General features: G+C 46.7%; 1 protein-coding gene across 3 annotated transcripts in view; it reads right to left on the reverse strand.

Moving 5' to 3' along the window:
* LOC146194707 (uncharacterized) overlaps positions 1-17,735 on the reverse strand; it is a 116,414-nt gene that overhangs the window by 80,610 nt on the left and 18,069 nt on the right. For all 3 annotated transcript variants that reach the window (XR_014705472.1, XM_084596100.1, XM_084596101.1), the window contains 2 exons: positions 6,082-6,191; positions 5,748-5,819 (listed from right to left, as the gene is read on the reverse strand). Coding sequence is in view for 2 of the 3 variants with exons in the window: in XM_084596100.1 (XP_084452226.1) it covers positions 5,748-5,819; positions 6,082-6,191 (182 nt within the window). In the remaining variant the exon portion in view is untranslated. The remainder of the gene's footprint in view (positions 1-5,747; positions 5,820-6,081; positions 6,192-17,735) is intronic.

Raw genomic sequence — 17,735 nt, forward strand, 5'->3', positions numbered from 1 at the left:
CTAGCCAGTGACGACGCGGAGCTCGACGGGAGGAAAAGGGACCGCTCTAACCAGCGAAGCTAAGTGTGTATGCGCGCTAGCCTTAGCGCGCGGTAACACACAGATGCGGAGCGTCTTATTTATGGAGGCCGCGCCTCTTGTGTAGTCAGCCAGTCAGTCAGTCAGTGGTTGCGGCGTGTTCGCAAGTGCGAGAACTGCACTACCGGGGATCACCCGCTGCTGGCAAGCCCATGACCTGCAAGAGAGCGGCGCTCGTCTTGCATGGCGGCCACATCCTGACACTCGAGGCGTCGGACTGCAATAGTGTACGGTGAACAATTTATTGTTTGCCTATGTGACTCTCTCGTGTTTGATCTGTGTTGTAAAGCCTCTGTAGTTTTATGCTTAGCGTTGTTTTCGTGAACCTCTCATCTGTGCAACTTTAGTGTTTGTATATTCCTTTGTGTTGTCTCTTGCTGTGTATAAAGTTTGTTTTGTTTGTTACTTCTGACTCCCACCCTTACTCTGGCTTGAACAGGTGAAAGCTGGGCACCAAATGGCCGCCCCCTTTTGTCACTACAAGGTAGTTGAGTTCCGGCTGAGCTTGCCACGCAGATCGAGGGCATCTCCTTTGCGACTGGAACAGCTACCCCCACTCCACTCTAAGACTGTCTGGGATTGTACGCACCATTAAGGGCGCATTGTTAATAATCCTTGTAAATATTTATGGGTGACAGCGGATTATATTTTCACTTTCGACTTCTTTGTTGAGGTTGAAATACGGGAGGGCGTAGCCCACGTGACTGAGCACCAGGCTCTGAGCCAGGCGCAGGCTATCCTCCTCTCGCATCATCATCATCATCATCATCAGACTGACTATAACCGCTAAAGGGCGAAGGCCTCTCCCATATTTCTCCAATTAACCCGATTCTGTGCTAGCTGCATCCTCTTGACCCCTGCGAGCTTTTTAACCTCAACCGCCCACCTAACTATCTGCCCCTCTCGCATGCCGCTCCGCTTCTGCGACATGCGCGTGATCATACTGACGACGTGAGTGGTCGATTGCTTGAGAAAGCCGAGCGTATGACCGCATCACTGGTTGCTCTGCTGCCACATTCCCAAGACTCGTACCTTGTCCCGTATGGGAAGTAGCTGTCCTTCGAGGAATACATTGAGGGTCCCTACCTTGTTTTCCTTTTGTGACTTCGAAGGTGTTCGGATTTTTCTGTGGAGCAGGTGAGTCCTCATGCACAGACATATTCTTCCACGCAGGTAGCCCCTGCTTGCAGTCGTTCTTCTTTCTGGCCAAGCGACCCGGAGGTAACCAAGACCGTTAAGTCGTCAGTGTACACGCCGTGCTGTATGCCTTCGATCTTCTGGAGTTGTCTCGCGAGTCCAATCATAGTCACGTTGAAACATAGCGGCGAGATGACGGACCCTTGAGGTTTGCCTTTGTTGGTGGTCGAGAATTATCGCTGCGAAGGTCTCCGAGCCCAACCGTTGCAGTTCGGTAGGAGAGAAAGGCCTTACATAGCTGTGAATCTCGCCACAGTGGAGGTTGTCGAGTCCTTCCATTACAGCCGCATTGCTAACCTTGTTAAAGGCCTCTTTGATTTCGAGGGCCATGACCGTGTTTTCGCCTACACTCGAGTCATTGGTGAGGATTTCCTCTTTGAGTTGTATGAGGACGTCTTGGGTGGACAGGTAAGCTCGGAAGCCAAACATGCTGTCGGGGTGCAGCTCTTCGTCTTCCATGTAATTTCGGAGCCTCCGAATAACCACACGCTCGTTAAGCTTGCCTAGGCAGGAGGTGAGTGAGATAAGTTGGAGATTTTCGATCTGGAGTTTCTTACCCGGTTTTGGGATCATTACGACCTCTGCATGCTTTCACTCTTTAGGAAGCGTTCCTGCGGCCTAGTGCCTGTTGAAGAAGGTGGGCAATTGGTCGACCGCCTCGTCACTGAGATTTCTCATGAGTGCATTCTGAACCTTGTCTGCCCCCGCCGCAGAGTTGCGCATGCATACCTTTATGGCCGCAAACACTTCTTCCCTGGTGATCGGCCTGTCCAGGTGGGTGTTCCGTTCCCCAGGTATGGCTTCGCGTATGCCGCAGGCAAGGTCGTGCATTGCATTTCTCTTTTAATTTATCTAGCAGTTCCTCCTCCGTACCCTCGAAGGTGTGGTTGAGTCTGCGGATAGCTTCCCCGCTTTCGGCCCTGATTTGGGTAGGGTCGAAGAGGGTCTTGAGTATACGCCACGTTTTGGCCATGCTGAGGGTGCCGTCCAGTGAACTACTGAACTGCTGCCAGCTCTGTCTGGCCAGTTGGGTCACGTATTCCTCCGTTATCTTGGTGACTTCTGCAATCTTGAGCTTGAGTTTCCTGTTAAAGCGCTACTTCTTCCAGCGCTTGGTGAGCCGACGGCGGGCCTTCCATAGCCTGAGGAGCCGAGAGTCTACCTCTGATGTTTGCTCGGTGTGATCCACTTCCTGAGTGTACAGCTTCTGGATGTCTTTGAGTTGTTGACACCAATCATCTATGGAAGTAATTCCCCCTTCCAGGTTCGTGCATGCCTTGCGGAAGGCCGGTCAGTTGGTGATCTTGGCCGTGCCGAGCTGGCGCTTGATGTTGATGGCTGATATCGGGATCTTCAGGATATAGTGGTCACTGCCGAGATTCTCCAGCAGATTCTCTCACGTTTCGTGTTTCGCCCCCCTGACAAACTTTAAGTCCGGACACGTATCCTGGCAGACTGAATTGCCACGGCGAGTGGGTTGAGTTTCATCTGTAAATAGGGTACATGGGATCGCTTCCGCCGGGTCCTCGACCTCTATACCTTTCTGATTATTAGTGGAGTATTCCCATATCAGTCCGCGAGCGTTAGGGTCGCCTACAATGAGCAGCGCGTTGCTTTTATCAAGTTTGCCGGCCAATCGAAAGAGTTTATGAAAATTTATGTCCCGTTGGCGAGGCGGGATGTAGATCTTTACAAGAAAGACTCTCTTCTCCTTAGCCTTCTTTTTGGGAATAATTTCGATCACTAAGTCCAAAATTTTGGTATTGGGAACTGGGTGATGGGCTATGGTTACTAACGTTTTGCTGAGCATTGCTGCCGTGCGTCCAGTATCGTAGCACGTATATCCCGAGTGTCGATGTCGTGTTAGTTTCCTGTAAAGCTATTATATTGGGTGGGGAGTCTTGCGTGTGTAGAAAGTGCATTAGGAGTCCCTGTTCTTGGCGGTACTCGCTGCAGTTCGACTGCCAGATTTCTAGTGGTGTTTGTTTAGCCATGGCTTTGGGCATTGTTGGGACTGGAGCCTTCAGTGTCGAAACGGCGCTCTTGTATGAGCCTGTCCCGGGCCTTGTTTTTTATTTGGTGTGTATTTTGGCTTTTGACGTGGTTTCAGAAACTTTGGTCCTGCCACGCAACATTTTGCTCTAGTAACGTGACTTTCTGTTCTAACAGGTTGATTTGGACCTTGGCGAAACTGTTCTTTGGTGCAAATCATGAGAGCGTCCACGAGCTGCACGAAAGCTCGTAATATTTCGCGGCTCACGTCTAAGGGGCATGGGGATCGTTGCACTACGACCGGCGAGGTTGGGGCCTACTGTACCTACCCTGTTCTCTGAGCCTGCATCTCTTGAATGAGACAGTCGACTCTTTTACGGAGATATGCATTCTCCTCTCTTAACGCTTTAATCTCTTCCGAATTATGCTTAATATTCTTTTGATCCGAGTGCGGAAACTGTGCGGAAAAACCCTCGCCAAAGACTAGTCAAACCTTGCGTAAACTTCAAGGCAGCATATATCGAAATCCTCATTTATGTAGATGACATTCGGAAGGACCTTATCAATGCACATATAAAAACGTTGACACCAAAGCCGATCTAACTACATGCTCTGGAAAAACCCATGGTCCCTACCTGTGAGCCAAATATGCGACTACCCCCCGGGGTGACGCAGTGGTTACGGCACTCGACTACTGTTCCCAAGTATGCAGGATCTATGCAGGATTGAATCCCGGCCTCAACGGCCGCTTTTCGATGGAGGTGAAAATCAAGGCGCCCGTGTACTGTGCGATGTCAGTGCACGTTAAAGAACCTCAGGTGGTCGAAATCTCCGGATTCCTCCACTGCGGCATCTCTCATAGACTGAGTTGCTTTGGTATACGTTAAACCCCCCAAACCAAACCAAATATGCGACCGTGACCATTGTGAAACTGCTGCTCAGCCCCGACCCGGCGAGTCAGATCAAGCTTCTACTGCTAGCGGAAAATTCTGCCGCTGCCCAAAGAATATCGGCCACCATTTTAGATGGAAGCGGCCATTCGGGAATCATGCAAAACACAATTTTCTTTTTTTTTTCACTCATAAGTTACGTGGCATTCTGATGGTCGCTCAATAACCAATAGCATCTTTTTAAATTTGGTATCAATTCTACGCGAATGTTTCGCTCAAACCTACTATAACGGCATGAATATTTTCTTACAAGGCGACAGCAATTCGCAACAGCTAATAGCATATACCCTTCTTTAAATCGTGTTGTTTCAGGCGTACTATAAGGCACTTTCCTTGGCCCTTTACACTTTTTTGTAGTCATTAACGACGTCTCTAATTGCATTACGTTATCTGTTCGGTTATTTGCTAAACACTGCTCAATATTCCGTGAACTAACAGCCGACGTTGACGTACGTGCCGTTGAAACTGATATTGACCATCTCTCTTCTTGGTGCGAAACTTATCAAACAGGCTTAACGTTAACAAATGTAAATTATTGCGCATATGCCTTGCGACAAGCAACTTAACCCTGTATCACAATAACGCTATCGCTCTTGAATCGACCACGTCATGCGTGTGCCTCGATGTTCTTGGTACTTGTAACCGACACTGAAAGATTCACGCCGAGCTGTTTATTCGTCTACTTCAAGCACTAAATTATTGTTTTAATCCATCCACAAATGGAATATTATTCGACAGTTTTTACTCATGCACTTTTGAATTTATTAACCTGATCAAAATAATTCAAAAAACATCGTTTGATTCATATTTTCTATCAACAATTGAACAATGAAATGTCACCTACCTACAGTGAGATATAACTAAAATTCTCTTCAAAATTCTCTTCTCATTTCAACTTTACAATGGTTTTCCCGCTTAGTTCATGTTCATGAAGTTGGCGCAATCATGTGTAGTACCAAAGAATTCTTAGACTCTGTTATCCCGCGCCCATCGAAATACAGGGATACCCTTCTTTATTGCATTGCAATTATTAGTAAACTTCCATTATTTAGGTGGGCGGTGTGCACCATATACTATCCTGACATTTTTAGCATTGCATATAATAGGTTACTCACTGTGTGTGATTTATTTACCTCGCTGCTTTTCAATGTGTAATCATTAAATTCATTTCTGCTAATCATCTTATTATACCATGTGCTATGCAAGATTCTGTATAAATCTTTACATTGTTTATCCTTTTGTTGTCGAGATTACTCGATTTTCTGTATTGTTTATGTCATGCTGCACCTCTCCTTGTATCTAACCTACTCCCTTTTCTAATGTTTCAAGTCGGAGGGTATTAAGGAATAAATAATTAGTCAATGAAATACTTTGCCTGGATCAATGACAGGCACATATAATGGGATGTTTGACGTGGTAAGTGCTCAGTCACTTAACTGCATCACATTTATTCGGCAATAATTAGAGGCAAATATTCACACCGATAGAGACTCAGAAATTATTCTGAATTGTGTAACAAAGTTGCTTTACTTAACATTGAAGGAGTGACTACGTCTCGCAGGATCCGCTCCATCGGAGACGTAGCTGCACCGGGCGAAATACCTGTCAGAAGATTGCAAACCATATTCACGGTAATGAAATATATCGATTATGTCTCTGTGACCATTCCACTTAGAAGTGAAATGCATCCTGACGAACTTAACATCTGGCACCGCCACAGTTAGAAACGTTGAGCATAGATAGCTAACAAATTATTATGGCAATAAACAATGTTCCACCCGACGCACAGAGAGAACATGGTTGGCGGTTCAAACTGCCACAATTCAATATTATCTGTCTCAATAAGCAAGCAATTTTTTTTTACCTTGATCCCTGCAAGTGTACACGTCGCAGCAGTATGGGAACTGGCCCGTCTTCCGAGCACGTATCTCTTTCCGCTTGCAGAGCCCTTCAAATTCTTGAATAGAATAGCATCTGGGTCAGATACCCGTTGCAGGACAATAAAAATCATTATTCGGCTTATGTGAAGATTGAAATGTTTATCTTTACATGGTTATGCCTGATTACCAGAAATGTTTGCATGGTTGTGACAACTTCACCCGAATTGTTGAACAATTAATTGTCATTACTTGCTACGTTTTGTAACAACTTTAAATAACAATTAAATCCTATAGGCAACTATTGCATGCAAAATATAATGGTGACCAAAATGTGTAGCATCCTTCAACACAAGGCTATATCTCTACAGCATACATGAGATGTTTCTTTTGCTGGTATGCCTTATACCCTATCGAAGATAGGCCACAATATGCCCTGTCTTTTGTCGGTAAGCTACGCAATCATCATCCTCATCAGCCTGACTATACCCACTGCCGGGCGAAGGCCTCTCCCATATTCTACCAATTAACCCGGTTCTGTGCTAGCTACATCCACTTGACCCCTGCGAACTTTCTAACCTCATCCGCCCACATGACATTCTGCTGCCCCCTGCTACGATTTCCTTCCCTTGGAACCCAGTTTGTTACCCTAAGCGACCATCGGTTATCCTCTCTTCGCACTACATGTCCTGCCATGTCCTTTTCTTCTTGATTACCACTAGAATGTCAATAACTCGACTTATTTCTCTGACCTACTATGAACGTTTCCTATCCCTTATCGCTATCCCTACCATTTTTCTTTCCATAGCCCTCTACGTTGTCCTCAACTTAAGCAGAACCCTCTTTGATAGCCTCCACGTTTCAGCCCCATAGGTGAGTACAGGTAAGATGCAACTGTTGTACACTTTTCCCTTGAGCGATACCGGTAAGCGGCTAGTAATAATCTGGGAGTGCTTGCCAAATGCGCTTCATCCACGCAATGGACTTTGCTAAAGGAAGAATGATTGCAGTAGCAATGGCTTCTGTTTTAAATTATATATCTGCACTGCCCACGTGTAAACAACAGAGGAGTATTTAATAATTACGCGAGTATTTTAATGCACGTTCAAAGTTTGCAATGTAGTACATACATGCGCATTGTATTTTCCACTTACATTTACTACCTGAATTTCGACCAAAATTCAATAATATTTTGTTCGCGGCAGCTTGAGGGCCATCCTTTATATTAATCACATATACTCTATCGAGTTCCGTGCGTTCCTTCAGAACAACTAACGATGAGATCCAAAGTTGACGTTTCACGCTGGCGAGTATTTAAAATGGGAGCTGTTGCTAGCCATGTGTGTGACAGATGTAGTAAACTTAACTTGCTATAGCTGCGGTATGAGGCGAGGCACCCCGGGTTTCGTACTCATTTGTCTTTTGTATTTGATTTTAGCGGTGACAGTCCGAGCGTCCCACATTAGTGTCATCGATTTTAAATAGAGGTTCAATACACACCAAATTCATTGTCTTTTGTATCTGATTTGAGCGGTGACAGTCCGAGCGTCCCACATTAGTGTCATCGATTTTAAATAGAGGTTAAATACACACCAAATTCATTGTCTTTTGTATTTGATTTGAGCGGTGACAGTCCGAGCGTCCCACATTAGTGTCATCGATTTTAAATAGAGGTTCAATACACACCAAATTCATTGTCTTTTGTATTTGATTTGAGCGGTGACAGTCCGAGCGTCCCACATTAGTGTCATCGATTTTAAATAGAGGTTCAATACACACCAAATTCATTGTCTTTTGTATTTGATTTGAGCGGTGACAGTCCGAGCGTCCCACATTAGTGTCATCGATTTTAAATAGAGGTTCAATACACACCAAATTCATTGTCTTTTGTATTTGATTTGAGCGGTGACAGTCCGAGCGTCCCACATTAGTGTCATCGATTTTAAATAGAGGTTCAATACACACCAAATTCATTGTCTTTTGTATTTGATTTGAGCGGTGACAGTCCGAGCGTCCCACATTAGTGTCATCGATTTTAAATAGAGGTTCAATACACACCAAATTCATTGTCTTTTGTATTTGATTTGAGCGGTGACAGTGCGAGCGTCCCACATTAGTGTAATCGATTTTAAATAGAGGTTCAATACACACCAAATTCCTTGAAGCCATTTCGAGATTCGGCACGTATGCGGATGGCTAGAATCAGTACGTTTTATTTCTCAACTGCAACGCTTCGTCTACGCAAAAGGCCCCAGCTTCGCGAACCTTCCTTCCATTGAAATGCGACCTTGTAAATGGGTTTTGAAAACTGTTATCTTTAGTCCACCCTCCGAATGTGCCCCCATGTTGTCACTGCTACCTCGTAGTCCAGCACTAGATGGCGTAGACCAACGTCTACTCTCCGAAGAGGAAGATTCAGAAGGTCGACCAGTAGAGGTAGATGACTGAGCAGCCATTAAACCGGTGTCAGGTCCGCGCCCATGCTCCCACAAACAACATATCGATGGAATGTGGAAGCATCAACCATTCATATGACTCCACCCATTTTGTAAATAATAAACACACCCCCGTAATAATTTGGTGGACGTGCGGGGTAGTCCTGGACTGTGACGAAAACCGTTGAAGCAGACGCTTTGCCGGTCTCCCGCCTCACAAAATAGCCATGGCAAGCCACGACGGAGGAGGTCATACTTTTTCACTAAACTGGAAGAGCTTGCAACTCAGGCCGTGAGCATATGATACAGGTCACTTCCTCGCTGCACTAACGTGAGTCTAGAGCATCTCAGCTGGCCAATGAGGTGTAGGGGATTCGGTCATGCACTACAAACGTGTCAGCAAATAAAATTGGTGGGACACGGTCACACTCTTGAAAAAAGGGAGTCGGACGTGGGGAATTACAACAATTTGACTCCTTTATGCCAGTGTGCAGCGATTATGACATAAAATGAGTCATATAAGGAATCAGTGCATTTACTCCCTTTGCTGCGGGACTCTGCCCCCCGAAGGAGGTTATAAAAATTGCTAGAGTGGAAGCCAAGAGCACTGTAGCTAGGATGAAGCCTGTGGCGACAACCTTGAGGGGAGCAAGAAGCGGACTGCCATGCGCTTGCGAGCTTTGTTCGCCGGCTTTGCCAGTGTGTAATTCAAACCTCGGTGCAAAGACGACGACATCCTCCAAGTATATCATACAAATCTGCGACTTCAAGCCCGCCAGCACAGCGTTCATTACTCGTAGAAACTTCTGTGGTGTGGAGCAGAGGCCAAATGGCATCACCTGGAACTCAAAAAGGCCGTCCGGAGTGATGAATGCGGGGTTGTCGCGATCTCTTTTGTCGACCTCAATTTACAAATAGCCGCTCTTCAGGCCCATCAATGAGAAGTACCTCACATTGAGAGTCAGTCGCGTGTGCCCTAGATGCGCTGGTGTAGGTTCACATCTTTCTTCATTATGTGCTTAGGCGGCGGTAATCGACGCCGATGCGAAGTGTCCCGTCCTTCCTCTTTACCAGAATGACTGGTGCCACCGAAGGGCTCTTTAATGGCTGGATAAGGTCTTCAAAAACCATTTCATTGAATTGCACGCGGATAGCTTGGCAGTGTCCCGACGGTACGCAGTAGGGCTTTAGCGCATGACCGGGTGTGTTCGTGTGTTATATTGCGGTGCTTAGTAAGGTGTGTTTGTCTCACGCTCGATGATGACGAGAAGCACTCACTGTAGCTTCGGAGAAGACTGCGAATCTGGTATTCTAGCGATAGGGTAATGTCGGGCTAACGTCGAACGTAGGCTGAAGGCATTGGTCCGGTGCGTATTCAAGGGTCGCTCGGAAAGGGCCAATAAAGCTCGGATGTTCGCGGTTTCGTCGAGAAATGCGGTCGTCGTGCCCCGGTTCATGTAACGGTATTTTTCGGTGAAGTCCGTGACGAGTACCTGTGCTTGTTCATTACGGAAATGGAGAAGGCCTTTTGTAATGCCAATTTCTCTGTGTAGTAATAATTGGCCGTTTCCTTCGACGATGCCTTTGGCGGTTTCGATGTCAGCGCTACAATGAAGACTGCGATGCTGGAACGGGGCAGCACGGTCCATTTGTGTCGAGGATGTTTACAGCATCGTATTGCATCAAAATCGTTGTAAGACGTATCGCTTTGTCTTTCGAGAGCTTGATGCGCTTCAATGGGAGGTTGATGATCTCCCTATGCTCGTTTAGAAATTCCATGCCCAAAGTCACGTCGCCGAAGTACTGCTGCACGACACAAACCTGGTAGGGTACGTGAGTCAATTCACAGTTACTTGGTGGTGCATCGTCCCGATGGAGTAATAAGATTACCACCAGCGGTGAGAATCGGCGGGCCATCCCAAGCGGTCGTTACCTTACTGAGCTGGGAGGCAAACGGTTCACTGATGACAGAATAGTCAGCTTCGATGTCGACTAGGGCGGTGACCGGACGACCGCCGACAGCAACTTTAAAATCACTTGTTCGCGTCCTCGCATTTTACGTGGTCCTTAGTGTCCGATCTGGGTTCCATCGTTTATTGAGGTCACGGCCGGGGCACACCGTTGTTACGTCGCTGGGCGGCTGTATCGGTTTTCACACTGGTCGGGTTGTCGTACGTGGCGGCGGTGTCACTTTGAAGTTGGTGCGCTTTGAGGCAGTCTTCATAAGGAGCGTCGGCTGAAGAGCGGCGGCGTCGGCGGCGTCGGCGACAGTGGAGGATCTTCGCTAATTCGCCGTTGAGCAACCTCACCTCCAAATTTTACTGCCTTTTGATTCCCTTACGGGGTCTGAGCGCCCTTCCATGGATGTAATTGTGGTCCGGCGACGCAAATTGTGAGCAGTATGGCGACGGAGAGCGGCATGGGCTGTTTGACAACGTGTACTCTGCCCTGGGCAACGCTGACCGAATGGTAAGAATTTCATCTGCCTTCTTTGAAACCTTGATCCTCGAAACTTTATTTACCTTTACCACGTAATCTGCCATCTGTTGCGAACTTTGGTATCTTCCATTCATTCAAAGGCAATTGAGCAAATTTCGCCGTAATCGGCATCGATCCTGCAAAATATTTCAAACTTGTGGGAATCTCATCGTTCTTCCAGCTTGAGTCATTGTAACCATACTTAATGCTCTTTTGCGACGTATCGGAACAAATGGCGAGCGAATTCACTTGTATGTATAATGGTCTTAATGCAGCCTTTAATGCTTTCATGGTGCTCCTTTTGCCATGCCGACTTTCGGCTCAAATCAATTTCTTCAAATGCAAAATTTCTGTTTTCAGATAATTGTGTCGATGTTTTATTAGTGCCAGTTATACCATGTCATTGTACAGCATGCGGAGTGTTGTAGATGTGCAGTTTACATTCATTCACGCTGCATATATCAAAGGTGCTCCCAAATTGAGGCGCTCAGCATATGTAGAAACCTGTGCTAGCGAATATGCATGGGGTTATCAAAAAAGCATTCAATGAAGGTAAAAAAAGCCATACCTCTACGCGGTAAAAAAGCGCCATAATGTAGAGAAGCGAAGTTTTGACATTAAGTTCTGAATTTGTTAATATGGCCGTTTCACGCGGCTGATTGGAATTTAAAAACATATTGATTAGGTCAAAACAAAAGTATATTGTTCTAGATGCCTTAACAATGCATTCGAAAAGTACCAGGAAATATTCCCTTCTTGTAGCACTTCACATGTTTTGCTGCAATCTGTTTATCTCTTCCGTCATTTCTCACAGCACTGCCATCATTTTGTGCATAGGGTTAAAGATGTGGCCTTGATGTAATTTATTATGCAGTTAGTTACCTGAGAATTTACAGTTAATTCAGGTTAACTGAAAAAAAGCTGATCCTCTTTAAGCTGAGCAGACGCTCAAGCCATGTGAGTTCATCTGCTTACAAAGCGCTGTAGATGATTGAATTGCACCTGTCACCCGCCTACAATATTACTTCGACATAATAACGAGCAGCATACCCAACTAACGGAATAATCTACATTATTGATGGCTGTTACTCAACGCAGTCTCCCCCAAAAAGTAGCCTCTTTCATCTCTTAAAATTTATATTTGACTACTGTACGTTGTTTGCAGTATGGGATTATGCGCAAGAACAGGTATACGTATGCTGTCTATTTTTTTGCGTTCTATGCTCGTTTGTTTTAAAAATCAGTCTGAGTTCTACTTGGTGCAATATGGCCTGCGTTTTTATTATTGTTAACTTTTGTTTTCACATATGGTATTTGTGAAACAAAAAATTGGTAGTTTTTGATTAACAAAATTTCATCCGCAAATGGTCGCCGGGTTTTTGACATCGAGAGGACGGCTGGAACAAGCCCTTCGCTGAACTAATGCACCCTCTCCAGCCAGGCTCCACGCAATTTCTCATAAGGGATGCATATTTGTCATGTTTTAAAATTTATGTTTTACTGCTGTATGACACCAGGAGCACGAAAATATGTGCGATGACACATATACGTCTGCTCTCCATGTTTCGCTTTTTTTGCTTGTTGATACAAATAATCACTCTGAATCCTACTTGGTGCAGTAATGCCTGTGGTTTGATTTTGTTTTTGTTGTTACAGATGGCATTCGCGAATGAAGAAATGGCTGTATTTGATTCACAGAATTTCATCCCCAAGTCGTGGCCTGGTTCGTTACATCGAGGAGGCGCAGGAACAAGTCGTTCGCTAAACCTGTGCATCTTCCTCAGCTAGGCTCAACGCACTGTCTCTTAAAGGGAAACTAAAGAGAAAAATGAAGTGGGCTGGCATCGATAGAATGCCAGTTCCTGGTTACAAGAAAGCCACTTTTAATGAACTCAGAGCTGTTATAGGTTACTCAAGAGGAAGAACAAGAATACAGGTATCGCCGACACAGCCTAAAGGGCCGAGGCTCACAACAACAAATCACGTGACTCGCAAGGGATCCCGGAGGCTGACAAATGCGAATTACATTGACCATTTGAATGCGGTAGTCTGTTTTGTCTCGAATATGATAGCATGCTTTTATCACACGTAAACGACGGCAAAAACACGAAAAGATAATGTAAATTGTTGTAAGGCAGTTATAAAAATATACTCATTTCGTCCGCTTGTCGGTAGATGCTGCTGGTCTCTCAGCTAACACGGCGCTACAGGCGTTCACTTTAGTTTCGGTTATGTTCCGGCTCAGGCACTTCGTGCGTGCTCGGATAGTGCGGGTTGGGCTTGCGGTGCTTGAAATACGAGCTAGGAGCAGCAGATCCCCCTACCCTTAGTGCGTTTCGAATGGATATCACGACTCGGCACGCACTTGCGAAGTATTCTCCGCGAAACAGCAATCTCGGAGTCTCCTCTTGCGCCACAGTGTGCGCCCTCCTACTCTACTACGTAGTAGAAGAAAGCTTTGAATTCGACCGGCGGGAACAAAAAGAAAAACGACTCTTTTTATCGCATTATCTCGGCAATAATTCGACTTTTTTCTGCCGGATATGCGGCGACACTGTCATAAAATGCCGTTTATTAGATTTTGATAGCATATTTGTGTGTCTTTAGTGTCCCTTTAAGATGATCTCTGTCATTTTTTTTTATTTATATTTGACTAGTGTACGATGCCTCCAGTACGAGATTGTGCGCAATGACACCTATACGTATGCTATGCGGAAGAACTGAACAAGGGTAAATGGGGTAGGCCTAGTTGAGTTTTTTTGCATTCCATGTTTGTCTACTTAAACCATCAACCTAATTTCTGCTAGGTGCAGTAAAGACTGTGTTTTGATTTTGGTTTGATGTTTTTTAGAGATGCTGGCGGGACAGCAGATACTGCTGTTTTTGATTCTCAGCACTTTATCTGGAAATGTTTTCAAGAATCGTTACGTTGAGGGGGGGGGGGCAGGAACAAGCCGTTCACTATGCCAGTGCGTCATTCCCAGCCAGACACTGTTCCCATCTTAACTCAGCCTCTGAACACTTGGATTCCTCATAGCAGCGTAGCCATAACTGCCTGGACCACCTAACTTCCGTCAAAATAACTGTTCCTCTGTTTATTGCATCATATTGTCACGTAGTGGTGACAAGGCTGTTGACACCAAACGAAGGCACAGGCTTGATGGTACTGAAATTAACTCTTTATTGGCAGACTTGCGCCCGCAAAAGAACTACGCAACTCGGCGGCGATAGCAACAAGCGTGCTCGTGGATTGTCGAACGATGATTGCCCGTCACACTCGTCAACGCTCAATTTAAAGGCTGCTCGGAACAATCTAGATAACGTCGCAAACTGCTAATAGTACACCCTGAAACATTGTGGAAACATAAGCAAGTGATCGCAATCTTCGAGACAGATCTCGGCGCGTCTTTCGCGACAAAGAGAATGATAACGCGTCGTATCGCGACAACGAGCATGAACAAGCACGGGATACAGAATTTATACGCTTGCAAGAATCACAGTGATAAGGCCGCATGCCAGCGGCTGATGAAAAACAACAAATACAGTTTTGAAATGCAAGAAGAATAAGATTGGGATGGAGCGCATTTGGCAAGCACTCGCAGATTATGTCTGGCAGCTTACCGGTATCACTTAAGAAGAAAGTATACAACAGTTGCATCTTACCTGTCATCACCTATGGGGCTGAAACGTGGAGGTAAACCAAGAGAGTTCTACTTAACTTGAGGACAACACAGACAGCTATGTAACGAAAAATGGTAGGGGTACCATTAAGAGACGAAGCGTGCAGAGTCGGTCAGAGAAATAACTCAAGTTACCGACATTCTAGTAGAAATTAAGAAGAAATGGGCATCTGCAGGACATGTAGTGCGAAGAGAGGATAAACGATGGCCGCTTAGGGTAGCAAACTGGATTCCAAGGGAAGGAAAGCGTAGCAGGGGGCGGCAGAAGGTTAGGTGGGCAGATGAGAAGTTCGCAGGGGTCTAGTGGATGAAGCTAACACAGAACCGGGTTAAGTGGAGAAATATGGGAGAGGCTTTCTTGCAACATAGCGCTAAACGGACAAGAACACAGCGAGACACAGGGGACGGGCGAAAAAAGCAACTTAAATATAAACACTACAGATTCCATAACGCGCGTATTATGGCTTCAGTCGTACCACATGTAGAATTTCTAGGCGTGCGCGTCGCCGTTGTGATGCTGACGTTTCGTCGGGAATCACTTCATAGTCCAGTGGTCCGACACGGCGAATGATTTTGTACGGCCCAAATATCGATGCAACAACTTTTTACTTAGTCCACTACGGCGAAATGGTGTCCAAACCCACACTTGGTCTCCTGAATAGTACTCTGCGTGGTGTCGTAGTAAGTTGTATCGTCGGCTGTCGGTACGGTGTTGGTCTTCAATACGCAGACGTGCCAGTCTTTGGGCTTCCTCTGCACGCTGCAGGTAGGCGGCGACATCAAGGTTGGCCTCGTTGGTCACGTGCGGCAGCATTGCGACGAGCGTCGTGGGCTCCCTGCCGTACATAAGCTTGAACGGGGTCGCTCTGGTCGTCTCTTGGACTGCCTTGTTATACGCAAAGATCACATGCGGCAAGATGGCGTCCCAGGTCTTGTGTTCGGCATCAACGTACATGGCGATGAGGTCTGCGATCGTTTTGTTCAAGCGCTTCGTAAGGCTATTGGTCTAGGGATGGTACGCAGTTGTTCGTTGATGGCTTGTATGACTGTATTCCAGGACGGCTTCCGTCAACTCTGCCGTAAACGCCATTCCCCTGTCCGTGATGAGCACGTCTGGGGCGCCGTGTCGCAAGAGAATTTATTCGACAAAAAATTTGGCGGCGTCTGCAGCGGTACCATTGGGTAGTGCCTTTGCTCCAGCATAACGGGTAAGGTAGTCAGTGGCCACGATGATACACTTGTTACCCATAGAAGAAGATGGAAAGGGGCCGAGGAGATCCATCCCAATTTGTTTAAAGGGCAGGATTGGGGCTAAATCGGGTTTAGTAGAACCGCTGGTCTGATCGGCGGTGTCTTACGTCGTTGGCACTCACGACATGCCTTCACGTAATGGGGAACTTTAGCAGGCAGTTGCGGCCAGTGGTACTTCTCCTGGATTCGACGCAACGTGCGCGCAAATCCGAGATGACCTGCTGTGGGCTCATCATGCAACGCCTGCAGAATTTCCTGCCGAAGGTTTTTAGGCACTACAAGAAGCTAAGCGGTCTTTTTGGGTGCGAAGTTCTTCACGAGGAGGCCATTGTTTAACGTGAAGGATGATAAATGTCGCCTAAACACACCAGGAGGGGAAGCGGTCTTTCCTTCCAAGTAATCGGCTAGCGCTTTCAGCTCAGGGTCTGATCGCTGTTGTTCTGCGAAACTGCTGGCTCTTACCGGTCCCACAAAGGCGTCGTCGTCATCGTCCTTCGGGGAAGCGTCGACGGGAGCGCGTGATAAGTAGTCTGCGTTGGAATGCTTCTGGCCTGACTTATAGACTACAGTCAAGTAGAATTATTGAAGTCGTAGGCTCCATCTGGCAAGGCGGCCGGAGGGATCTTTCAAATTAGCCAGCCAGCAGAGCGCGTGATGGTCGCTTACTACCTTGAATGGTCGGCCGTACAGGTGTGGAAGAACTTAGAAGTGGTCCAGATGATCGCGAGGCACTCCTTCTCGGTCGTCAAGTAATTGACTTCGGCTTTTGTGAGGGACATCCTAGCTTAGGCGATTACTTTCTCCTGTCCGGCACTCTTCTGGACGAGAACGGCTCGTAGGCCCACACTGCTCGCGTCGGTGTGAATTTCGGTCTCGGCGTTTTCATCAAAGTGGCCAAGTACAGGAGGGCACTGCAGGCGGCGCTTGAGTTCGTCAAAGGCTTCTCCTTGCGGCGCTTCCCATTTAAACGGTACGTCAGCCTTTGTAAGCTGCGTCAACGGTTCGGCGATGCGCAAAACGGATCTGACAAATCGTCGATAATAAGCGCACAGCCCAAGGAATCGGCGCACAGCTTTCTTGTCGGCAGGCGGTGGGAATTGTGCGATTGCAGCCGTTTTCTCCGGGTCTGGGTGAATACCATCCTTGCTAACGATGTGACCTAGGAAAAGCAGTTCTTCGTACGCGAAGTGACACTTCTCTGTTTTTTAGCGTTAGTCGCAAAGACTTGATTGTCGTTTTAGGTGGTCTTCAAAGTTTGATGAGAAGACAACACCGTCGTCCAAATATACCAAACAAATTTGCCACTTCAAGCCTGCCAGGACTGTGTCCATTACTCGTTGAAACGTGGCTGGTGCGGAGCAGAGGCCAAATTGCATAACCTTGAACTGAAAAAGACCGTCTGATGTGATGACTGCAGTCTTCTCGCGATCTCTTTCGTCGACTTCAATTTGCCAATATCCGCTCTTCGGGTCCATCGATGAGAAGTACCTTGCATTGCAGAGCCGGTCGTGAGTGTCGTCGATGCGGGGAAGCGGGTAGACATCTTTCTTATTAACGCTATTCAAGCGGCGGTAATCAACGCAGAAGCGAAGAGTGCCGCCTTTCTTCTCCACCAAAATGACGGGTGCAGCCCAGGGGCTCTTCGGTGGCTGGATTACGTCATCACGCAGCATTTCCTCAATTTGATCGCGTATGGCCTGGCGTTGTCGCGGCGATACACGATAGGGACTTTGGCGCAGAGGTCGGGCGTGTTCGTCCGTTATAATGCGGAGCTTGGCAAGTGATGTTTGTCGTACC

The sequence above is a fragment of the Amblyomma maculatum genome, chromosome 3 (genome assembly GCF_055883805.1).
Source record: "Amblyomma maculatum isolate TAMU_Amacu chromosome 3, ASM5588380v1, whole genome shotgun sequence".
Taxonomy (NCBI): Eukaryota; Metazoa; Arthropoda; class Arachnida; order Ixodida; family Ixodidae; genus Amblyomma; species Amblyomma maculatum.